This window comes from Rana temporaria, chromosome 9, assembly GCF_905171775.1.
Source record: "Rana temporaria chromosome 9, aRanTem1.1, whole genome shotgun sequence".
In the NCBI taxonomy this organism is placed as follows: domain Eukaryota; kingdom Metazoa; phylum Chordata; class Amphibia; order Anura; family Ranidae; genus Rana; species Rana temporaria.
Genome location: NC_053497.1, coordinates 178,309,152 through 178,334,134, shown reverse-complemented (window position 1 = coordinate 178,334,134; position 24,983 = coordinate 178,309,152). Strand labels below are relative to the sequence as shown.

Sequence of the window (24,983 nt, the reverse complement as noted above, 5' to 3'; positions counted from 1 at the left end):
AGGTCCCCTCCATCACATCAGAGAGGTCCCCTCCATCACATCAGAGAGATCACTCCATCACATCAGAGAGGTCCCTCCATCACATCAGAGAGATCCCTCCATCACATCCGAGAGATCCCTCCATCACATCAGAGAGGTCCCTCCATCACATCAGAGAGGTCCCTCCATCACATCAGAGAGATCCCTCCATCACATCAGAGAGGTCCCTCCATCACATCAGAGAGGTCCCCTCCATCACATCAGAGAGGTCCCTCCATCACATCAGAGAGGTCCCTCCCATCACATCAGAGAGGTCCCTCCATCACATCAGAGAGATCCCTCCATCACATCAGAGGTCCCTCCATCACATCAGAGAGATCCCTCCATCACATCAGAGAGATCCCTCCATCACATCAGAGAGATCCCTCCATCACATCAGAGAGGTCCCTCCTCCATCACATCAGAGAGGTCCCTCCATCACATCAGAGATCCCCCCATCACATCAGAGAGATCCCTCCATCACATCAGAGAGGTCCCTCCATCACATCAGAGAGATCCCTCCATCACATCAGAGAGATCCCCCCATCACATCAGAGAGATCCCTCCATCACATCAGAGAGGTCCCCTCCCATGACATCAGAGAGATCCCCCCATCACATCAGAGATCCCCCCATCACATCAGAGAGGTCCCCTCCATCACATCAGAGAGATCCCTCCATCACATCAGAGAGGTCCCTCCATCACATCAGAGAGATCCCTCCATCACATCAGAGAGATCCCTCCCATCACATCAGAGAGATCCCCCCATCACATCAGAGAGATCCCTCCATCACATCAGAGAGGTCCCTCCATCACATCAGAGAGATCCCTCCATCACATCAGAGAGGTCCCTCCATCACATCAGAGAGATCCCCTCCATCACATCAGAGAGATCCCTCCATCACATCAGAGAGGTCCCTCCATCACATCAGAGAGGTCCCCTCCCATCACATCAGAGAGATCCCTCCATCACATCAGAGATCCCCCCATCACATCAGAGAGGTCCCTCCATCACATCAGAGAGATCCCTCCATCACATCAGAGAGGTCCCTCCATCACATCAGAGAGATCCCTCCATCACATCAGAGAGATCCCTCCATCACATCAGAGAGATCCCTCCATCACATCAGAGAGATCCCTCCATCACATCAGAGAGATCCCTCCATCACATCAGAGAGATCCCCTCCATCACATCAGAGAGATCCCCCCATCACATCAGAGAGGTCCCTCCCATCACATCAGAGAGGTCCCCTCCATCACATCAGAGAGATCCCTCCATCACATCAGAGAGATCCCTCTCATCACATCAGAGAAATCCCCCCCCCATCACATCAGAGAGATCCCTCCATCACATCAGAGAGATCCCTCCATCACATCAGAGAGATCCCTCCATCACATCAGAGAGGTCCCTCCATCACATCAGAGAGATCCCTCCATCACATCATAGAGGTCCCTCCATCACATCAGAGATCCCTCCATCACATCAGAGAGATCCCTCCATCACATCAGAGAGATCCCTCCCATCACATCAGAGAGGTCCCTCCATCACATCAGAGAGATCCCCTCCATCACATCAGAGAGATCCCTCCATCACATCATAGAGGTCCCTCCATCACATCAGAGATCCCTCCATCACATCAGAGAGATCCCTCCATCACATCAGAGAGATCCCTCCATCACATCAGAGAGATCCCCCCATCACATCAGAGAGATCCCTCCATCACATCAGAGAGATCCCTCCATCACATCAGAGAGATCCCTCCATCACATCAGAGATCCCTCCATCACATCAGAGAGATCCCCTCATCACATCAGAGAGATCCCCCCATCGCATCAGAGAGATCCCTCCATCACATCAGAGAGATCCCTCCATCACATCAGAGAGATCCCCTCCATCACATCAGAGAGATCCCTCCATCACATCATAGAGGTCCCTCCATCACATCAGAGATCCCTCCATCACATCAGAGAGATCCCTCCATCACATCAGAGAGATCCCTCCCATCACATCAGAGAGGTCCCTCCATCACATCAGAGAGGTCCCTCCCCCATCACATCAGAGAAATCCCTCCATCACATCAGAGAGATCCCTCCATCACATCAGAGAGATCCCTCCATCACATCAGAGAGATCCCTCCATCACATCAGAGAGATCCCTCCATCACATCAGAGAGATCCCCCCATCACATCAGAGAGGTCCCTCCCATCACATCAGAGAGGTCCCCTCCATCACATCAGAGAGATCCCTCCATCACATCAGAGAGATCCCCCCATCACATCAGAGAGGTCCCTCCCATCACATCAGAGAGATCCCTCCATCACATCAGAGAGATCCCCTCCATCACATCAGAGAGATCCCCCCATCACATCAGAGAGGTCCCTCCATCACATCAGAGAGGTCCCTCCATCACATCAGAGAGGTCCCCTCCATCACATCAGAGAGATCCCTCCATCACATCAGAGAGGTCCCTCCATCACATCAGAGATCCCTCCATCACATCAGAGAGATCCCTCCCCCATCACATCAGAGATCCCCCCATCACATCAGAGAGATCCCTCCATCACATCAGAGATCCCCCCATCACATCAGAGATCCCCCCATCACATCAGAGAGGTCCCTCCCATCACATCAGAGAGATCCCTCCATCACATCAGAGAGATCCCCTCCATCACATCAGAGAGATCCCCCCATCACATCAGAGAGGTCCCTCCCATCACATCAGAGAGGTCCCTCCATCACATCAGAGAGGTCCCCTCCATCACATCAGAGAGATCCCTCCATCACATCAGAGAGGTCCCTCCATCACATCAGAGATCCCTCCATCACATCAGAGAGATCCCTCCATCACATCAGAGAGGTCCCTCCATCACATCAGAGAGATCCCCCCCATCACATCAGAGAGATCCCTCCCATCACATCAGAGAGCCCCCCCATCACATCAGAGAGGTCCCTCCCATCACATCAGAGAGGTCCCTCCCATCACATCAGAGAGCCCCCCCATCACATCAGAGAGGTCCCTCCCATCACATCAGAGAGATCCCTCCCATCACATCAGAGAGATCCCTCCCATCACATCAGAGAGATCCCCCCATCACATCAGAGATCCCTCCATCACATCAGAGAGGTCCCTCCATCACATCAGAGATCCCCTCCATCACATCAGAGAGATCCCTCCATCACATCAGAGAGGTCCCTCCATCACATCAGAGAGATCCCCCCATCACATCAGAGATCCCCCCATCACATCAGAGATCCCTCCATCACATCAGAGTTCCCCCCCTCCATCACATCAGAGAGATCCCTCCATCACATCAGAGAGATCCCTCCATCACATCAGAGAGGTCCCTCCCATCACATCAGAGAGGTCCCTCCATCACATCAGAGAGGTCCCTCCATCACATCAGAGGTCCCCTCCATCACATCAGAGAGATCCCTCCATCACATCAGAGAGATCCCTCCATCACATCAGAGAGGTCCCTCCATCACATCAGAGAGATCCCCCCCCATCACATCAGAGAGATCCCGCCATCACATCAGAGAGGTCCCTCCATCACATCAGAGAGGTCCCTCCCATCATATCAGAGAGATCTCTCCATCACATCAGAGAGGTCCCTCCATCACATCAGAGAGGTCCCTCCCATCATATCAGAGAGATCTCTCCATCACATCAGAGAGGTCCCTCCATCACATCAGAGAGGTCCCTCCATCGCATCAGAGAGATCCCTCCATCACATCAGAGAGATCCCCCCCCCATCACATCAGAGAGATCCCTCCCATCACATCAGAGAGATCCCTCCCCCATCACATCAGAGAGGTCCCCCCCTCCATCACATCAGAGGTCCCTCCATCACATCAGAGGTCCCCTCCATCACATCAGAGAGATCCCGCCATCACATCAGAGAGGTCCCTCCATCACATCAGAGAGGTCCCTCCATCGCATCAGAGAGATCCCTCCATCACATCAGAGAGATCCCCCCCCATCACATCAGAGAGATCCCGCCATCACATCAGAGAGATCCCGCCATCACATCAGAGAGGTCCCTCCATCACATCAGAGAGGTCCCTCCATCACATCAGAGAGATCCCGCCATCACATCAGAGAGGTCCCTCCATCACATCAGAGAGGTCCCTCCATCGCATCAGAGAGATCCCTCCATCACATCAGAGAGGTCCCCTCCCATCACATCAGAGAGATCCCTCCATCACATCAGAGAGGTCCCTCCATCACATCAGAGAGATCCCTCCATCACATCAGAGAGATCCCTCTCCCATCACATCAGAGAGATCCCTCCATCACATCAGAGAGATCCCTCCATCACATCAGAGAGGTCCCCCCCCCATCACATCAGAGAGATCCCGCCATCACATCAGAGAGATCCCCCCATCACATCAGAGAGATCCCTCCATCACATCAGAGGCCCCCCTTCCATTACATCAGAGGCCCCCCCTCCATCACATCAAAGACGTCCCTCCATCACATCAGAGAGGTGCCTCCATCACATCAGAGAGGTCCCCTCCCATCACATCAGAGAGGTCCCCTCCCATCACATCAGAGAGATCCCTCCATCACATCAGAGAGGTCCCCTCCCATCACATCAGAGAGATCCCTCCATCACATCAGAGAGATCCCCTCCATCACATCAGAGAGGTCCCTCCATCACATCAGAGAGGTCCCTCCATCACATCAGAGAGATCCCTCCATCACATCAGAGAGATCCCCCCATCACATCAGAGAGGTCCCTCCTCATCACATCAGAGAGATCCCTCCATCACATTAGAGAGATCCCCCCATCACATCAGAGAGATCCCTCCATCACATCAGAGAGATCCCTCCATCACATCAGAGAGATCCCTCCATCACATCAGAGAGATCCCCTCCATCACATCAGAGAGATCCCCCCATCACATCAGAGAGGTCCCTCCCATCACATCAGAGAGGTCCCCTCCATCACATCAGAGAGATCCCTCCATCACATCAGAGAGGTCCCTCCATCACATCAGAGAGATCCCTCCATCACATCAGAGGTCCCCCCCATCACATCAGAGAGATCCCTCCATCACATCAGAGAGATCCCCCCATCACATCAGAGAGATCCCTCCATCACATCAGAGAGATCCCTCCATCACATCAGAGAGATCCCCCATCACATCAGAGAGGTCCCTCCCATCACATCAGAGAGGTCCCTCCATCACATCAGAGAGGTCCCCCCATCACATCAGAGGTCCCCCCCCCCCATCACATCAGAGAGATCCCCCCCCCATCACATCAGAGAGGTCCCTCCCATCACATCAGAGAGGTCCCTCCATCACATCAGAGAGGTCCCTCCATCACATCAGAGAGGTCCCTCCATCACATCAGAGAGGTCCCTCCATCACATCAGAGAGATCCCTCCCCCATCACATCAGAGAGATCCCTCCATCACATCAGAGAGGTCCCTCCATCACATCAGAGAGATCCCTCCATCACATCAGAGAGGTCCCTCCATCACATCAGAGAGATCCCTCCATCACATCAGAGAGGTCCCTCCATCACATCAGAGAGATCCCTCCATCACATCAGAGAGGTCCCTCCATCACATCAGAGAGATCCCTCCATCACATCAGAGAGGTCCCCTCCATCACATCAGAGAGGTCCCCTCCATCACATCAGAGAGATCACTCCATCACATCAGAGAGGTCCCTCCATCACATCAGAGAGATCCCCCCATCACATCAGAGAGGTCCCTCCATCACATCAGAGAGATCCCTCCATCACATCAGAGAGGTCCCTCCATCACATCAGAGGGGTCCCCCCCCCATCACATCAGAGAGGTCCCTCCATCACATCAGAGAGATCCCTCCATCACATCAGAGGTCCCTCCATCACATCAGAGAGATCCCTCCATCACATCAGAGAGATCCCTCCATCACATCAGAGAGGTCCCTCCATCACATCAGAGATCCCCCCATCACATCAGAGAGATCCCTCCATCACATCAGAGAGGTCCCTCCATCACATCAGAGAGATCCCTCCATCACATCAGAGAGGTCCCCTCCCATCACATCAGAGAGATCCCCCCATCACATCAGAGAGATCCCTCCATCACATCAGAGAGGTCCCTCCATCACATCAGAGAGATCCCTCCATCACATCAGAGAGGTCCCCTCCATCACATCAGAGAGATCCCTCCATCACATCAGAGAGATCCCTCCATCACATCAGAGAGATCCCTCCATCACATCAGAGAGGTCCCTCCATCACATCAGAGAGATCCCCTCCATCACATCAGAGAGATCCCTCCATCACATCAGAGAGGTCCCTCCATCACATCAGAGAGGTCCCCTCCCATCACATCAGAGAGATCCCCCCATCACATCAGAGATCCCCCCATCACATCAGAGAGGTCCCCTCCATCACATCAGATAGATCCCTCCATCACATCAGAGAGATCCCCTCCATCACATCAGAGAGGTCCCTCCATCACATCAGAGAGATCCCTCCATCACATCAGAGAGATCCCTCCATCACATCAGAGAGGTCCCCTCCCATCACATCAGAGAGATCCCCCCATCACATCAGAGAGATCCCTCCATCACATCAGAGAGGTCCCTCCATCACATCAGAGAGATCCCTCCATCACATCAGAGAGGTCCCTCCATCACATCAGAGAGGTCCCCTCCCATCACATCAGAGAGGTCCCTCCATCACATCAGAGAGATCCCCTCCATCACATCAGAGAGGTCCCTCCATCACATCAGAGAGATCCCTCCCCCATCACATCAGAGAAATCCCTCCATCACATCAGAGAGATCCCCCCCCCATCACATCAGAGAGATCCCTCCATCACATCAGAGAGGTCCCTCCATCACATCAGAGAGGTCCCTCCATCACATCAGAGAGATCCCTCTCCCATCACATCAGAGAGATCCCTCCATCACATCAGAGATCCCTCCATCACATCAGAGAGGTCCCTCCATCACATCAGAGAGGTCCCCCCCCCATCACATCAGAGAGGTCCCTCCATCACATCAGAGAGGTCCCTCCATCACATCAGAGAGATCCCTCCATCACATCAGAGAGGTCCCTCCATCACATCAGAGAGGTCCCCTCCCATCACATCAGAGAGGTCCCTCCATCACATCAGAGAGATCCCCTCCATCACATCAGAGAGGTCCCTCCATCACATCAGAGAGATCCCTCCCCCATCACATCAGAGAAATCCCTCCCATCACATCAGAGAGGTCCCTCCATCACATCAGAGAGATCCCCTCCATCACATCAGAGAGATCCCTCCATCACATCAGAGAGGTCCCTCCATCACATCAGAGAGGTCCCCTCCCATCACATCAGAGAGGTCCCTCCATCACATCAGAGAGGTCCCCCCTCCATCACATCAGAGAGGTCCCTCCATCACATCAGAGAGATCCCCCCCCCCATCACATCAGAGAGATCCCTCCATCACATCAGAGGTCTCCCCCATCACATCAGAGAGGTCCCTCCATCACATCAGAGAGGTCCCTCCATCACATCAGAGAGGTCCCTCCATCACATCAGAGAGGTCCCTCCCATCACATCAGAGAGGTCCCTCCATCACATCAGAGAGATCCCTCTCCCATCACATCAGAGAGATCCCTCCATCACATCAGAGAGGTCCCCCCCCCATCACATCAGAGAGGTCCCTCCCATCACATCAGAGAGATCCCTCCATCACATCAGAGAGGTCCCTCCCATCATATCAGAGAGGTCCCCTCCATCACATCAGAGAGATCCCCCCATCACATCAGAGAGATCCCTCCCATCACATCAGAGAGGTCCCTCCATCACATCAGAGAGGTCCCTCCATCACATCAGAGAGGTCCCTCCATCACATCAGAGAGATCCCTCCATCACATCAGAGAGATCCCTCCATCATATCAGAGAGGTCCCTCCATCACATCAGAGAGATCCCTCCATCACATCAGAGAGGTCCCCTCCATCACATCAGAGATCCCTCCATCACATCAGAGGTCCCCCAAATCACATCAGAGAGATCCCTCCTCCATCACATCAGAGAGGTCCCTCCATCACATCAGAGAGATCCCTCCCCCATCACATCAGAGAGATCCCTCCATCACATCAGAGAGATCCCTCCATCACATCAGAGAGGTCCCCTCCATCACATCAGAGAGGTCCCCTCCATCACATCAGAGAGGTCCCTCCCATCATATCAGAGAGGTCCCTCCATCACATCAGAGAGATCCCTCCATCACATCAGAGAGGTCCCTCCATCACATCAGAGAGATCCCTCCATCACATCAGAGAGGTCCCTCCATCACATCAGAGAGATCCCTCCATCACATCAGAGAGATCCCTCCCCCATCACATCAGAGAGATCCCTCCATCACATCAGAGAGACCCCCTCCATCACATCAGAGAGGTCCCTCCATCACATCAGAGAGATCCCTCCATCACATCAGAGAGATCCCTCCCATCATATCAGAGAGATCCCTCCATCACATCCGAGAGATCCCTCCATCACATCAGAGAGACCCCCTCCATCACATCAGAGAGATCCCTCCCATCATATCAGAGGTCCCCCAAATCACATCAGAGGTCCCCCCTATACTTCTGATTCCTGTAATTTCCACAGAGTTCCCCTAATGACAGAGCCCCTCCCCCCCCATGACATCAGAACCTCCCAGTGACATCAGAGTATCCTATCAGCAGAGTTCCCCCAACACATAGTCCTCTCACCACACCATACAATCTGATTTACAATCTCCTTAAGATTTACTAAAACAATGTAATAGGAGCGGACATCAAACGCGGCATGTTCTTACACGTCATACAATCAAAATACATTACAGTTTATGGTCACCCTATCGCGTGTGCAGAGGGGCGTTACCGACAGACTGACCAATCACTGACCAGTGAAACATTCGGCGAGACAAGAGACACAGTACATAAAAATGACCGGATATAGAAGGTGGGACGTACCTGTTGCTCGGAATCCGAAGGTCTCCTGCAAATACAACATAAAGTCCGTTATCAGAGAGGAACGAGAATCGCTGCTTGCAGCAATAACGTGCAATCTAGCAATGGATTTACAAAACCTTTAAAAAGTTCCTAAACTGTTACTATTTTTTGTTTTCATAAATAAAAAATAAATCAATATTGGGATTTATTGCACCAGATATACCCTGTGTGTGCCCACCGATAGAGCCGAGGGGAAGCCTCCTAAGTCTGACCGTCTACAATAAAGCTCATACAGAGGTGCAGGGTGTCTAGGGTGCAGAGCGGGTGTATGTGGGGGTGCACTGCAGGGCTACATGGGGTGCACTGTGGAGAACAGGGGGTGCAGTGTACATGGGGTGCAGGGTACAAGAGGTGAAGGGTACAAGGGGTGAAGTGCGGTGTACATGGGGTGCAGGATTCATGGGGTGCAGGGTTCATGGGGTGCAGTGCAGGATTCATGGGGTGCAGGGTACATGGGGTGAAGTACAGGATTCATGGGGTGCAGGGTTCATGGGCTGCGATGCAGGATTCATGGGGTGCAGGGTACATGGGGTGAAGTGCAGGATTCATGGGGTGCAGGGTTCATGGGGTGCAGGGTTCATGGGGTGCAGGGTTCATGGGGTAAAGTGCAGGATTCATGGGGTGCAGGGTACATGGGGTGAAGTGCAGGATTCATGGGGTGCAGTGTGGGGTACAGTGCTGGGTTCATGGGCTGCGGTGCAAAATTCATGGGGTGCAGGGTTCATGGGGTGCAGGGTTCATGGGGTGCAGGGTTCATGGGGTGCAGGGTTCATGGGGTGCAGGGTTCATGGGGTGCAGGGTTCATGGGGTGCAGTGCAGGGTTCATGGGGTGCAGGGCAGTAGTGTATTTAGGTTTTGTGCTGCCCTAGGCCTGACTAAACTCGTGCACCCCCCCAATTTAAATATGACCCACCCCTTCCTGTCAAGGCCACACCCCTTTCTGTTTAAGACCCGCCCTGACATTTTTGAGTGGGGACACTAGTTCTGAGGGCCTACCGGGGGCAATGGATTCCCTTAATTTGCATAGATTTCCTCTCACTTCCTGTTTGGCTATGGGGCAGGAAACGGTAACAGTGTAGCGCAAGACGGCGGGGACTCTTTCCGTGCTGCCCTAGTCCAGGATACAGCATTGGTGCAGGGTACAAGGGGTGCAGTGCAGGGTACATGGGGTGCAGTGTGAGGTACATGGGGTGCAGTGTGGGGTACATGGGGTGCAGTGTACATGGGGTGCAGGGTACATGGGGTGCAGTGAAGGATTCATGGGGTGCAGTGTGGGGCACAAGGGGTGTAGTGCAGGGTACATGGGGTGCAGTGTGGGGCACAAGGGGTGCAGTGCAGGGTACATGGGGTGCAGTGCAGGGTACATGGGGTACAGTGTGGGGCACAAGGGGTGCAGTGCGGGATTCATGGGGTGGGGCACAAGGGGTGTAGTGCAGGGTACATGGGGTGCAGTGTGGGGCACAAGGGGTGCAGTGCGGGATTCATGGGGTGGGGCACAAGGGGTGTAGTGCAGGGTACATGGGATGCAGTGTGGGGCACACGGGGCGCAGTGCAGGGTACATGGGGTGCAGTGTGGGGCACAATGGGTGCAGTGCAGGGTACAAGGGGTGCAGTGCGGGGCAAAAGGGGTGCAGTGCAGGGTACATGGGGTGCAGTGTGGGGGCACAAGGGGTGCAGTGCGAGATTCATGGGGTGGGGCACAAGGGGTGTAGTGCAGGGTACATGGGGTGCAGTGTGGGGCACAAGGGGTGCAGTGCGGGATTCATGGGGTGGGGCACAAGGGGTGTAGTGCAGGGTACATGGGGTGCAGTGTGGGGCACACGGGGCGCAGTGCAGGGTACATGGGGTGCAGTGTGGGGCACACGGGGCGCAGTGCAGGGTACATGGGGTGCAGTGGGGGCACAAGGGGTGCAGGGTACATGGGGTGCAGTGTGGGGCACAAGGGGTGCAGTGCGGGGCACAAGGGGTGCAGTGCAGGGCACAAGGGGTGCAGGGTACATGGGGTGCAGTGTGGGGGCACAAGGGGTGCAGGGTACATGGGGTGCAGTGTGGGGCACAAGGGGTGCAGTGCGGGGCACAAGGGGTGCAGTGCAGGGCACAAGGGGTGCAGGGTACATGGGGTGCAGTGTGGGGCACAAGGGGTGCAGTGCAGGGCACAAGGGGTGCAGGGTACATGGGGTGCAGTGTGGGGGCACAAGGGGTGCAGGGTACATGGGGTGCAGTGTGGGGCACAAGGGGTGCAGTGCAGGGCACAAGGGGTGCAGGGTACATGGGGTGCAGTGTGGGGGCACAAGGGGTGCAGGGTACATGGGGTGCAGTGCGGGGCACAAGGGGTGCAGTGCGGGGCAGAAGTACCTGGCTCCAATCTTCTCCACGTGCTGCATGAGGAAGCCATACAGGTCATTGTTCTTACGACTCAGCTCAGCCAGCAGCTCCCCGAAGTAACGAGCGTCCAGCTGCTCCGGCCCCGACACCGAGCTGTTCCTCCTCTTCACCTGCAGAGCAGAGATATCAATCAGCACCGAGATTCTTATCCGAGACCCTTCACTGCCCCTTATCTTCCGCTCCCAACATAGAATCCTCAGTCTCCCCTCCCCCTGTGATCAGACTGTACATTGTAACTTTGTAGAAGGAGGAGGAAGCATTTCCTCAGTCTCCCCTCCCCCAGTGATCAGACTGTACATTGTAGCTTTGTAGTAAGTCACCAGGTGAGAGGCGGCAGAAGGGGCTGCTCTGTGTGAAGACATTTGGCATCTCAGTCCAGGAAGTAGGCGGAGACTCTGGATGATGATGAAAGATGGTGCCGCCCTTCTGGAGATGAGAGCCGGATGAAGAAACATCGCCACTAGAGGGCAGAAGACTGGAAGGTCACTGCCGGGGGGAGGGACATCGGTCCCTCCCCCAGGGAGCTTAGAACCCAAGGTCCCCACATCAGTCCCTCCCCCAGGGAGCTTAGAACCCAAGGTCCCCACATCGGACCCTCCCCCAAGGAGCTGAGAACCCAAGGCCCCCACATCGGTCCCTCCCCCAAGGAGCTTAGAACCCAAGGCCCCCACATCGGTCCCTCCCCCAGGGAGCTTAGAACCCAAGGCCCCCACATCGGTCCCTCCCCCAGGGAGCTTAGAACCCAAGGTCCCCACATCGGTCCCTCCCCCAAGGAGCTTAGAACCCAAGGACCCCACATCGGTCCCTCCCCCAGGGAGCTTAGAACCCAAGGTCCCCACATCGGTCCCTCCCCCAAGGAGCTTAGAACCCAAGGACCCCACATCGGTCCCTCCCCCAGGGAGCTTAGAACCCAAGGCCCCCACATCGGTCCCTCCCCCAGGGAGCTTAGAACCCAAGGCCCCCACATCGGTCCCTCCCCCAGGGAGCTTAGAACCCAAGGTCCCCACATCGGTCCCTCCCCCAAGGAGCTTAGAACCCAAGGTCCCCACATCGGACCCTCCCCCAAGGAGCTGAGAACCCAAGGCCCCCACATCGGTCCCTCCCCCAAGGAGCTTAGAACCCAAGGCCCCCACATCGGTCCCTCCCCCAGGGAGCTTAGAACCCAAGGCCCCCACATCGGTCCCTCCCCCAGGGAGCTTAGAACCCAAGGTCCCCACATCGGTCCCTCCCCCCAGGGAGCTTAGAACCCAAGGCCCCCACATCGGTCCCTCCCCCCAGGGAGCTTAGAACCCAAGGTCCCCACATCGGTCCCTCCCCCAAGCAGCTTAGAACCCAAGGTCCCCACATCGGTCCCTCCCCCAAGGAGCTTAGAACCCAAGGTCCCCACATCGGTCCCTCCCCCAAGGAGCTTAGAACCCAAGGTCCCCACATCGGTCCCTCCCCCAAGGCGCTGAGAACCCAAGGTCCCCACATCGGACCCTCCCCCAAGGAGCTGAGAACCCAAGGCCCCCACATCGGTCCCTCCCCCAAGGAGCTTAGAACCCAAGGCCCCCACATCGGTCCCTCCCCCAAGGAGCTTAGAACCCACGGTCCCCACATCGGTCCCTCCCCCAAGGAGCTTAGCACCCACGGTCCCCACATCGGTCCCTCCCACAAGGAGCTTAGAACCGAAGGCCCCCACATCGGTGCTCCCCCAAGGAGCTTAGAACCCAAGGTCCCCACATCGGTCCCACCCCCAAGGAGCTTAGAACCCAAGGCCCCCACATCGGTCCCTCCCCCAAGGAGCTTAGAACCCAAGGCCCCCACATCGGTCCCTCCCCCAAGGAGTTTAGAACCCAAGGTCCCCAAGGAGCTTAGAACCCAAGGTCCCTCCCCCAAGGAGCTTAGAACCCACGGTCCCTCCCCCAAGGAGCTTAGAACCCAAGGTCCCTCCCCCAAGGAGCTTAGAACCCACGGTCCCCACATCGGTCCCTCCCCCAAGGAGCTTAGAACCCAAGGTCCCCACATCAGTCCCTCCCACAAGGAGCTTAGAACCCAAGGCCCCCACATCGGTCCCTCCCCCAAGGAGCTTAGAACCCAAGGCCCCCACATCGGTCCCTCCCCCAAGGAGCTTAGAACCCAAGGTCCCCACATCGGTCCCTCCCCCAAGGAGCTTAGAACCCAAGGCCCCCACATCGGTCCCTCCCCCAAGGAGCTTAGAACCCACGGTCCCCACATCGGTCCCTCCCCCAAGGAGCTTAGCACCCACAGTCCCCACATCGGTCCCTCCCCCAAGGAGCTTAGAACCCAAGGCCCCCCACATCGGTCCCTCCCCCAAGGAGCTTAGCACCCACGGTCCCCACAAGGAGCTTAGAACCCAAGGCCCCCACATCGGTCCCTCCCCCAAGGAGCTTAGAACCCAAGGTCCCCACATCGGTCCCTCCCCCAAGGAGCTTAGAACCCAAGGTCCCCACATCGGTCCCTCCCCCAAGGAGCTTAGAACCCAAGGTCCCCACATCGGTCCCTCCCCCAAGGAGCTTAGAACCCAAGGCCCCCACATCGGTCCCTCCCCCAAGGAGTTTAGAACCCAAGGTCCCCAAGGAGCTTAGAACCCAAGGTCCCTCCCCCAAGGAGCTAAGAACCCAAGGTCCCTCCCCCAAGGAGCTAAGAACCCAAGGTCCCTCCCCCAAGGAGCTTAGAATCCAAGGCCCCCACATCGGTCCCTCCCCCAAGGAGCTTAGAACCCAAGGCCCCCACATCGGTCCCTCCCCCAAGGAGTTTAGAACCTAAGGTCCCCAATGAGCTTAGAACCCAAGGTCCCTCCCCCAAGGAGCTTAGAACCCAAGGCCCCCACATCGGTCCCTCCCCCAAGGAGCTTAGAACCCAAGGCCCCCACATCGGTCCCTCCCCCAAGGAGCTTAGAACCCAAGGTCCCCACATCGGTCCCTCCCCCAAGGAGCTTAGAACCCAAGGCCCCCACATCGGTCCCTCCCCCAAGGAGTTTAGAACCCAAGGTCCCCAAGGAGTTTAGAACCCAAGGTCCCTCCCCAAGGAGCTTAGAACCCAAGGTCCCTCCCCCAAGGAGCTAAGAACCCAAGGTCCCTCCCCCAAGGAGCTTAGAACCCAAGGCCCCCACATCGGTCCCTCCCCCAAGGAGCTTAGAACCCACGGTCCCCACATCGGTCCCTCCCCCAAGGAGCTTAGCACCCACAGTCCCCACATCGGTCCCTCCCCCAAGGAGCTTAGAACCCAAGGCCCCCACATCGGTCCCTCCCCCAAGGAGCTTAGCACCCACGGTCCCCACAAGGAGCTTAGAACCCAAGGCCCCCACATCGGTCCCTCCCCCAAGGAGCTTAGAACCCAAGGTCCCCACATCGGTCCCTCCCCCAAGGAGCTTAGAACCCAAGGCCCCCACATCGGTCCCTCCCCCAAGGAGCTTAGAACCCAAGGTCCCCACATCGGTCCCTCCCCCAAGGAGCTTAGAACCCAAGGCCCCCACATCGGTCCCTCCCCCAAGGAGTTTAGAACCCAAGGTCCCCAAGGAGCTTAGAACCCAAGGTCCCTCCCCCAAGGAGCTAAGAACCCAAGGTCCCTCTCCCAAGGAGCTAAGAACCCAAGGTCCCTCCCCCAAGGAGCTTAGAACCCAAGGCCCCCACATCGGTCCCTCCCCCAAGGAGCTTAGAACCCACGGTCCCCACATCGGTCCCTCCCCCAAGGAGCTTAGCACCCACGGTCCCCACATCGGTCCCTCCCCCAAGGAGCTTAGAACCCAAGGCCCCCACATCGGTCCCTCCCCCAAGGAGCTTAGAACCCAAGGTCCCCACATCGGTCCCTCCCCCAAGGAGCTTAGAACCCAAGGCCCCCACATCGGTCCCTCCCCCAAGGAGTTTAGAACCTAAGGTCCCCAATGAGCTTAGAACCCAAGGTCCCTCCCCCAAGGAGCTTAGAACCCAAGGTCCCTCCCCCAAGGAGCTTAGAACCCACGTCCCCACATCGGTCCCTCCCCCAAGGAGCTTAGAACCCACTGTCCCCACATCGGTCCCTCCCCCAAGGAGCTTAGAACCCACGGTCCCCACATCGGTCCCTCCCCCAAGGAGCTTAGAACCCAAGGCCCCCACATTGGTCCCTCCCCCAAGGAGCTTAGAACCCAAGGCCCCCACATTGGTCCCTCCCCCAAGGAGCTTAGAACCCAAGGTCCCCACATCGGTCCCTTCCCCAAGGAGCTTAGAACCCAAGGTCCCCACATCGGTCCCTCCCCCAAGGAGCTTAGAACCCAAGGCCCCCCCCCATCGGTCCCTCCCCCAAGGAGCTTAGAACCCAAGGCCCCCACATCGGTCCCTCCCCCAAGGAGCTTAGAACCATCGGTCCCTCCCCCAAGGAGCTTAGAACCCAAGGTCCCCACATCGGTCCCTCCCCCAAGGAGCTTAGAACCCAAGGTCCCCACATCGGTCCCTCCCCCAAGGAGCTTAGAACCCAAGGCCCCCACATCGGTCCCTCCCCCAAGGAGCTTAGAACCCAAGGTCCCCACATCGGTCCCTCCCCCAAGGAGCTTAGAACCCAAGGCCCCCACATCGGTCCCTCCCCCAAGGAGTTTAGAACCCAAGGTCCCCAAGGAGCTTAGAACCCAAGGTCCCTCCCCCAAGGAGCTTAGAACCCAGGTCCCTCCCCCAAGGAGCTTAGAACCCAAGGTCCCCACATCGGTCCCTCCCCCAAGGAGCTTAGAACCCAAGGCCCCCACATCGGTCCCTCCCCCAAGGAGCTTAGAACCCAAGGTCCCCACATCGGTCCCTCCCCCAAGGAGCTTAGAACCCAAGGTCCCCCACATCGGTCCCTCCCCCAAGGAGCTTAGAACCCAAGGCCCCCCCCCATCGGTCCCTCCCCCAAGGAGCTTAGAACCCAAGGCCCCCACATCGGTCCCTCCCCAAGGAGCTTAGAACCCAAGGTCCCCACATCGGTCCCTTCCCCAAGGAGCTTAGAACCCAAGGTCCCCACATCGGTCCCTCCCCCAAGGAGCTTAGAACCCAAGGTCCCCACATCGGTCCCTCCCCCAAGGAGCTTAGAACCCAAGGTCCCCACATCGGTCCCCCCCCCAAGGAGCTTAGAACCCAAGGCCCCCACATCGGTCCCTCCCCCAAGGAGCTTAGAACCCAAGGCCCCCACATCGGTCCCCCCCCCCAGGAGCTTAGAACCCAAGGCCCCCCCCCATCGGTCCCTCCCCCAAGGAGCTTAGAACCCAAGGCCCCCACATCGGTCCCTCCCCCAAGGAGCTTAGAACCATCGGTCCCTCCCCCAAGGAGCTTAGAACCCAAGGTCCCCACATCGGTCCCTCCCCCAAGGAGCTTAGAACCCAAGGCCCCCACATCGGTCCCTCCCCCAAGGAGCTTAGAACCCAAGGTCCCCACATCGGTCCCTCCCCCAAGGAGCTTAGAAACCAAGGCCCCCCCCATCGGTCCCTCCCCCAAGGAGCTTAGAACCCAAGGCCCCCACATCGGTCCCTCCCCCAAGGAGCTTAGAACCATCGGTCCCTCCCCCAAGGAGCTTAGAACCCAAGGTCCCCACATCGGTCCCTTCCCCAAGGAGCTTAGAACCCAAGGTCCCCACATCGGTCCCTCCCCCAAGGAGCTTAGAACCCAAGGTCCCCACATCGGTCCCTCCCCCAAGGAGCTTAGAACCCAAGGTCCCCACATCGGTCCCTCCCCCAAGGAGCTTAGAACCCAAGGTCCCCACATCGGTCCCTCCCCCAAGGAGCTTAGAACCCAAGGCCCCCACATCGGTCCCTCCCCCAAGGAGCTTAGAACCCAAGGCCCCCACATCGGTCCCTCCCCCAAGGAGCTTAGAACCCAAGGTCCCCACATCGGTCCCTCCCCCAAGGAGCTTAGAACCCAAGGCCCCCACATCGGTCCCTCCCCCAAGGAGTTTAGAACCCAAGGTCCCCAAGGAGTTTAGAACCCAAGGTCCCTCCCCAAGGAGCTTAGAACCCAAGGTCCCTCCCCCAAGGAGCTAAGAACCCAAGGTCCCTCCCCCAAGGAGCTTAGAACCCAAGGCCCCCACATCGGTCCCTCCCCCAAGGAGCTTAGAACCCACGGTCCCCACATCGGTCCCTCCCCCAAGGAGCTTAGCACCCACGGTCCCCACATCGGTCCCTCCCCCAAGGAGCTTAGAACCCAAGGCCCCCACATCGGTCCCTCCCCCAAGGAGCTTAGCACCCACGGTCCCCACAAGGAGCTTAGAACCCAAGGCCCCCACATCGGTCCCTCCCCCAAGGAGCTTAGAACCCAAGGTCCCCACATCGGTCCCTCCCCCAAGGAGCTTAGAACCCAAGGCCCCCACATCGGTCCCTCCCCCAAGGAGCTTAGAACCCCAGGTCCCCACATCGGTCCCTCCCCCAAGGAGCTTAGAACCCAAGGCCCCCACATCGGTCCCTCCCCCAAGGAGTTTAGAACCCAAGGTCCCCAAGGAGCTTAGAACCCAAGGTCCCTCCCCCAAGGAGCTAAGAACCCAAGGTCCCTCCCCCAAGGAGCTAAGAACCCAAGGTCCCTCCCCCAAGGAGCTTAGAACCCAAGGCCCCCACATCGGTCCCTCCCCCAAGGAGCTTAGAACCCACGGTCCCCACATCGGTCCCTCCCCCAAGGAGCTTAGCACCCACGGTCCCCACATCGGTCCCTCCCCCAAGGAGCTTAGAACCCAAGGCCCCCACATCGGTCCCTCCCCCAAGGAGCTTAGAACCCAAGGTCCCCACATCGGTCCCTCCCCCAAGGAGCTTAGAACCCAAGGCCCCCACATCGGTCCCTCCCCCAAGGAGTTTAGAACCCAAGGTCCCCAAGGAGCTTAGAACCCAAGGTCCCTCCCCCAAGGAGCTTAGAACCCAAGGTCCCTCCCCCAAGGAGCTTAGAACCCACGTCCCCACATCGGTCCCTCCCCCAAGGAGCTTAGAACCCACTGTCCCCACATCGGTCCCTCCCCCAAGGAGCTTAGAACCCACGGTCCCCACATCGGTCCCTCCCCCAAGGAGCTTAGAACCCAAGGTCCCCACATCGGTCCCTCCCCCAAGGAGCTTAGAACCCAAGGCCCCCCCCATCGGTCCCTCCCCCAAGGAGCTTAGAACCCAAGGTCCCCACATCGGTCCCTCCCCCAAGGAGCTTAGAACCCAAGGTCCCCACATCGGTCCCTCCCCCAAGGAGCTTAGAACCCAAGGTCCCCACATCGGTCCCTCCCCCAAGGAGCTTAGAACCCAAGGCCCCCACATCGGTCCCTCCCCCAAGGAGCTTAGAACCCAAGGCCCCCACATCGGTCCCTCCCCAAGGAGCTTAGAACCCAAGGCCCCCACATCGGTCCCTCCCCCAAGGAGCTTAGAACCCAAGGCCCCCCCCCATCGGTCCCTCCCCCAAGGAGCTTAGAACCCAAGGCCCCCACATCGGTCCCTCCCCCAAGGAGCTTAGAACCATCGGTCCCTCCCCCAAGGAGCTTAGAACCCAAGGTCCCCACATCGGTCCCTTCCCCAAGGAGCTTAGAACCCAAGGTCCCCACATCGGTCCCTCCCCCAAGGAGCTTAGAACCCAAGGTCCCCACATCGGTCCCTCCCCCAAGGAGCTTAGCACCCACGGTCCCCACATCGGTCCCTCCCCCAAGGAGCTTAGAACCCAAGGCCCCCACATCGGTCCCTCCCCCAAGGAGCTTAGAAACCAAGGCCCCCCCCATCGGTCCCTCCCCCAACGAGCTTAGAACCCAATGCCCCCACATCGGTCCCTCCCCCAAGGAGCTTAGAACCATCGGTCCCTCCCCCAAGGAGCTTAGAACCCAAGGTCCCCACATCGGTCCCTTCCCCAAGGAGCTTAGAACCCAAGGTCCCCACATCGGTCCCTCCCCCAAGGAGCTTAGAACCCAAGGTCCCCACATCGGTCCCTCCCCCAAGGAGCTTAGAACCCAAGGTCCCCACATCGGTCCCTCCCCCAAGGAGCTTAGAACCCAAGGTCCCCACATCGGTCCCTCCCCCAAGGAGCTTAGAACCCAAGGCCCCCACATCGGTCCCTCCCCCAAGGAGCTTAGAACCCAAGGTCCCCACATCGGTCCCTCCCCCAAGGAGCTTAGAACCCAAGGTCCCCACATCGGTCCCTCCCCCAAGGAGCTTAGAACCCAAGGCCCCCACATCGGTCCCTCCCCCAAGGAGCTCAGAACCCAAGGTCCCCACATCGGTCCCTCCCCCAAGGAGCTTAGAACCCAAGGCCCCCACATCGGTCCCTCCCCCAAGGAGTTTAGAACCCAAGGTCCCCAAGGAGCTTAGAACCCAAGGTCCCTCCCCAAGGAGCTAAGAACCCAAGGTCCCTCTCCCAAGGAGCTAAGAACCCAAGGTCCCTCCCCCAAGGAGCTTAGAACCCAAGGCCCCCACATCGGTCCCTCCCCCAAGGAGCTTAGAACCCACGGTCCCCACATCGGTCCCTCCCCCAAGGAGCTTAGCACCCACGGTCCCCACATCGGTCCCTCCCCCAAGGAGCTTAGAACCCAAGGCCCCCACATCGGTCCCTCCCCCAAGGAGCTTAGAACCCAAGGTCCCCACATCGGTCCCTCCCCCAAGGAGCTTAGAACCCAAGGCCCCCACATCGGTCCCTCCCCCAAGGAGTTTAGAACCTAAGGTCCCCAATGAGCTTAGAACCCAAGGTCCCTCCCCCAAGGAGCTTAGAACCCAAGGTCCCTCCCCCAAGGAGCTTAGAACCCACGTCCCCCACATCGGTCCCTCCCCCAAGGAGCTTAGAACCCACTGTCCCCACATCGGTCCCTCCCCCAAGGAGCTTAGAACCCACGGTCCCCACATCGGTCCCTCCCCCAAGGAGCTTAGAACCCAAGGCCCCCACATTGGTCCCTCCCCCAAGGAGCTTAGAACCCAAGGCCCCCACATTGGTCCCTCCCCCAAGGAGCTTAGAACCCAAGGTCCCCACATCGGTCCCTCCCCCAAGGAGCTTAGAACCCAAGGTCCCCACATCGGTCCCTCCCCCAAGGAGCTTAGAACCCAAGGCCCCCCCCCCATCGGTCCCTCCCCCAAGGAGCTTAGAACCCAAGGCCCCCACATCGGTCCCTCCCCCAAGGAGCTTAGAACCATCGGTCCCTCCCCCAAGGAGCTTAGAACCCAAGGTCCCCACATCGGTCCCTTCCCCAAGGAGCTTAGAACCCAAGGTCCCCACATCGGTCCCTCCCCCAAGGAGCTTAGAACCCAAGGTCCCCACATCGGTCCCTCCCCCAAGGAGCTTAGAACCCAAGGTCCCCACATCGGTCCCTCCCCCAAGGAGCTTAGAACCCAAGGCCCCCACATCAGTCCCTCCCCCAAGGAGTTTAGAACCCAAGGTCCCCAAGGAGCTTAGAACCCAAGGTCCCTCCCCCAAGGAGCTTAGAACCCACGGTCCCCACATCGGTCCCTCCCCCAAGGAGCTTAGAACCCACGGTCCCCACATCGGTCCCTCCCCCAAGGAGCTTAGAACCCAAGGCCCCCACATTGGTCCCTCCCCCAAGGAGCTTAGAACCCAAGGTCCCCACATCGGTCCCTCCCCCAAGGAGCTTAGAACCCAAGGTCCCCACATCGGTCCCTCCCCCAAGGAGCTTAGAACCCAAGGCCCCCCCCATCGGTCCCTCCCCCAAGGAGCTTAGAACCCAAGGCCCCCACATCGGTCCCTCCCCCAAGGAGCTTAGAACCCAAGGTCCCCACATCGGTCCCTTCCCCAAGGAGCTTAGAACCCAAGGTCCCCACATCGGTCCCTCCCCCAAGGAGCTTAGAACCCAAGGTCCCCACATCGGTCCCTCCCCCAAGGAGCTTAGAACCCAAGGTCCCCACATCGGTCCCTCCCCCAAGGAGCTTAGAACCCAAGGCCCCCACATCGGTCCCTCCCCCAAGGAGCTTAGAACCCAAGGCCCCCACATCGGTCCCTCCCCCAAGGAGCTTAGAACCCAAGGCCCCCCCATCGGTCCCTCCCCCAAGGAGCTTAGAACCCAAGGCCCCCACATCGGTCCCTCCCCCAAGGAGCTTAGAACCATCGGTCCCTCCCCCAAGGAGCTTAGAACCCAAGGTCCCCACATCGGTCCCTCCCCCAAGGAGCTTAGAACCCAAGGCCCCCACATCGGTCCCTCCCCCAAGGAGCTTAGAACCCAAGGTCCCCACATCGGTCCCTCCCCCAAGGAGCTTAGAAACCAAGGCCCCCCCCATCGGTCCCTCCCCCAATGAGCTTAGAACCCAAGGCCCCCACATCGGTCCCTCCCCCAAGGAGCTTAGAACCATCGGTCCCTCCCCCAAGGAGCTTAGAACCCAAGGTCCCCACATCGGTCCCTTCCCCAAGGAGCTTAGAACCCAAGGTCCCCACATCGGTCCCTCCCCCAAGGAGCTTAGAACCCAAGGTCCCCACATCGGTCCCTCCCCCAAGGAGCTTAGAACCCAAGGTCCCCACATCGGTCCCTCCCCCAAGGAGCTTAGAACCCAAGGTCCCCACATCGGTCCCTCCCCCAAGGAGCTTAGAACCCAAGGCCCCCACATCGGTCCCTCCCCCAAGGAGCTTAGAACCCAAGGCCCCCACATCGGTCCCTCCCCCAAGGAGCTTAGAACCCAAGGTCCCCACATCGGTCCCTCCCCCAAGGAGCTTAGAACCCAAGGCCCCCACATCGGTCCCTCCCCCAAGGAGTTTAGAACCCAAGGTCCCCAAGGAGTTTAGAACCCAAGGTCCCTCCCCAAGGAGCTTAGAACCCAAGGTCCCTCCCCCAAGGAGCTAAGAACCCAAGGTCCCTCCCCCAAGGAGCTTAGAACCCAAGGCCCCCACATCGGTCCCTCCCCCAAGGAGCTTAGAACCCACGGTCCCCACATCGGTCCCTCCCCCAAGGAGCTTAGCACCCACAGTCCCCACATCGGTCCCTCCCCCAAGGAGCTTAGAACCCAAGGCCCCCACATCGGTCCCTCCCCCAAGGAGCTTAGCACCCACGGTCCCCACAAGGAGCTTAGAACCCAAGGCCCCCACATCGGTCCCTCCCCCAAGGAGCTTAGAACCCAAGGTCCCCACATCGGTCCCTCCCCCAAGGAGCTTAGAACCCAAGGCCCCCACATCGGTCCCTCCCCCAAGGAGCTTAGAACCCAAGGCCCCCACATCGGTCCCTCCCCCAAGGAGCTTAGAACCCAAGGCCCCCACATCGGTCCCTCCCCCAAGGAGTTTAGAACCCAAGGTCCCCAAGGAGCTTAGAACCCAAGGTCCCTCCCCCAAGGAGCTAAGAACCCAAGGTCCCTCCCCCAAGGAGCTAAGAACCCAAGGTCCCTCCCCCAAGGAGCTTAGAACCCAAGGCCCCCACATCGGTCCCTCCCCCAAGGAGCTTAGAACCCACGGTCCCCACATCGGTCCCTCCCCCAAGGAGCTTAGCACCCACGGTCCCCACATCGGTCCCTCCCCCAAGGAGCTTAGAACCCAAGGCCCCCACATCGGTCCCTCCCCCAAGGAGCTTAGAACCCAAGGTCCCCACATCGGTCCCTCCCCCAAGGAGCTTAGAACCCAAGGCCCCCACATCGGTCCCTCCCCCAAGGAGTTTAGAACCCAAGGTCCCCAAGGAGCTTAGAACCCAAGGTCCCTCCCCCAAGGAGCTTAGAACCCAAGGTCCCTCCCCCAAGGAGCTTAGAACCCACGTCCCCACATCGGTCCCTCCCCCAAGGAGCTTAGAACCCACTGTCCCCACATCGGTCCCTCCCCCAAGGAGCTTAGAACCCACGGTCCCCACATCGGTCCCTCCCCCAAGGAGCTTAGAACCCAAGGTCCCCACATCGGTCCCTCCCCCAAGGAGCTTAGAACCCAAGGCCCCCCCCTCGGTCCCTCCCCCAAGGAGCTTAGAACCCAAGGTCCCCACATCGGTCCCTCCCCCAAGGAGCTTAGAACCCAAGGTCCCCACATCGGTCCTCCCCCAAGGAGCTTAGAACCCAAGGTCCCCACATCGGTCCCTCCCCCAAGGAGCTTAGAACCCAAGGCCCCCACATCGGTCCCTCCCCCAAGGAGCTTAGAACCCAAGGCCCCCACATCGGTCCCTCCCCCAAGGAGCTTAGAACCCAAGGCCCCCACATCGGTCCCTCCCCCAAGGAGCTTAGAACCCAAGGCCCCCCCCCATCGGTCCCTCCCCCAAGGAGCTTAGAACCCAAGGCCCCCACATCGGTCCCTCCCCCAAGGAGCTTAGAACCATCGGTCCCTCCCCCAAGGAGCTTAGAACCCAAGGTCCCCACATCGGTCCCTTCCCCAAGGAGCTTAGAACCCAAGGTCCCCACATCGGTCCCTCCCCCAAGGAGCTTAGAACCCAAGGTCCCCACATCGGTCCCTCCCCCAAGGAGCTTAGAACCCAAGGTCCCCACATCGGTCCCTCCCCCAAGGAGCTTAGAACCCAAGGCCCCCACATCGGTCCCTCCCCCAAGGAGCTTAGAAACCAAGGCCCCCCCCATCGGTCCCTCCCCCAATGAGCTTAGAACCCAAGGCCCCCACATCGGTCCCTCCCCCAAGGAGCTTAGAACCATCGGTCCCTCCCCCAAGGAGCTTAGAACCCAAGGTCCCCACATCGGTCCCTTCCCCAAGGAGCTTAGAACCCAAGGTCCCCACATCGGTCCCTCCCCCAAGGAGCTTAGAACCCAAGGTCCCCACATCGGTCCCTCCCCCAAGGAGCTTAGAACCCAAGGTCCCCACATCGGTCCCTCCCCCAAGGAGCTTAGAACCCAAGGTCCCCACATCGGTCCCTCCCCCAAGGAGCTTAGAACCCAAGGCCCCCACATCGGTCCCTCCCCCAAGGAGCTTAGAACCCAAGGTCCCCACATCGGTCCCTCCCCCAAGGAGCTTAGAAACCAAGGCCCCCCACATCGGTCCCTCCCCCAAGGAGCTTAGAACCCAAGGCCCCCAACTCACATTCATATACTGGGGACAATAGAGACAGAAGCCAATTAACCTTCCAGCATCTTTGTAGTGTGGGAGGAACCCGGAGGAAACCTGCGCAGGCACAAGGAGAACATGCAAACTCCAGGCAGGTGGTGTCGTGGTTGGGATTCTGCTAGGGCAGTGGGATCCAAACTACGGCCCGGGGGCCAGATGTGGCCCTTTTGCTTGCTATTACCCAGCACTTGGGGCCATAATTCCTTCCCAATGTCACCAATAATGGGGCACTATTCCTCCCAATAAGGACGACAATGAGGCCCAATGACACCCAATAATGGGGTACCATTTCTCACAATGAGCCCAACAATGTGTCTCAATGACACCCAATAATGGGGCACAACTCCTCCCAATGACACCCAATAATGGGGCACTATTCCTCCCAATAAGACCAACAATGTGGCTCAATGACACCCAATAATGGGGCACTATTACTCCTAATGACATCCAATAATGAGGCACCATTTCTAACAGTGGGGTGAAATGACGCCCAATAATAGGGCACTATTTTTTCCCAATAAGACCAACAATGGGGCCCAAAGACACTCAATAATGGGGCACAATTCCTCCCAATGAGACCAACAATGGGGCCCAACGAGATCAACAATGGGGCCCAAAGCCACTCAATAATGGGGCACAATTCCTCCCAATGAGACCAACAATGGGGCCCAACAAGATCAACAATGGG

The 24,983-nt window shown here is 58.3% G+C and overlaps 1 protein-coding gene across 1 annotated transcript in view; it reads right to left on the bottom strand.

Moving 5' to 3' along the window:
* POF1B (POF1B actin binding protein) overlaps window positions 1-24,983 on the bottom strand; it is a gene marked incomplete at its 3' end in the record, with an annotated part of 175,645 nt that overhangs the window by 38,236 nt on the left and 112,426 nt on the right. Inside the window, 2 exon segments of the mRNA XM_040325044.1 lie at window positions 8,976-9,000; window positions 11,370-11,509. Of these exon segments, the coding sequence (XP_040180978.1) occupies window positions 8,976-9,000; window positions 11,370-11,509 (165 nt within the window).